The sequence below is a fragment of the Tupaia chinensis genome, unplaced genomic scaffold, assembly GCF_000334495.1.
Source record: "Tupaia chinensis unplaced genomic scaffold, TupChi_1.0 Scaffold144741_1, whole genome shotgun sequence".
In the NCBI taxonomy this organism is placed as follows: Eukaryota; Metazoa; Chordata; class Mammalia; order Scandentia; family Tupaiidae; genus Tupaia; species Tupaia belangeri.
The window spans coordinates 257,307-257,821 of NW_006204601.1; the positions used below are offsets into that span (position 1 = coordinate 257,307).

Here is a 515-nt window from a genome sequence, read left to right on the forward strand (position 1 = left end):
GGCTCAGTCACGATCCCGGTGCTGTTCAATGAGACCACCATGGCGCAGCTCAACGGGGAGTTGCAGGCGCTGACCGAGAAGAAGCTGCTGGAACTGGGCGTGAAGCCTCATCCGCGCGCCTGGTTCGTGTCCCTGGACGGGCGCTCCAACTCGCAAGTGCGCCACTCCTACATCGACCTGCAGGCGGGCGGCGGGGGCCGCAGCACCGATGCCAGCCTGGACTCGGGCGTCGACGTGCACGAGGCGCGGCCTGCGCGCCGGCAGCAGCGAGAGCCGCACGGGCCTTTGCTCCCCGGAGGACAACTCGCTGACGCCGCTGCTGGACGAGGTGGCGGCGCCCGAGGGCCGGGCGGCCACGGTGCCCCGGGGTCGGGGCCGCAGCCGCGGGGACAGTTCCCGCAGCAGCGCCAGCGAGCTGCGGCGCGACTCGCTCACCAGCCCCGAGGACGAGCTGGGGGCGGAAGTGGGCGACGAGACGGGCGACAAGAAGAGCCCGTGGCAGCGGCGGGGGGGGG

General features: G+C 73.0%; 1 protein-coding gene across 1 annotated transcript in view; it reads left to right on the top strand.

The window, feature by feature from the left end:
- The window catches only part of FAM171A2 (family with sequence similarity 171 member A2), a gene marked incomplete at both ends in the record, with an annotated part of 7,140 nt that extends 6,632 nt beyond the window's left edge, over positions 1 to 508 (top strand). The window contains 2 exon segments of the mRNA XM_014583777.2: positions 5 to 260; positions 262 to 508. Of these exon segments, the coding sequence (XP_014439263.2) occupies positions 5 to 260; positions 262 to 508 (503 nt within the window).
- Between the last annotated feature and the right edge of the window lie 7 nt (positions 509 to 515).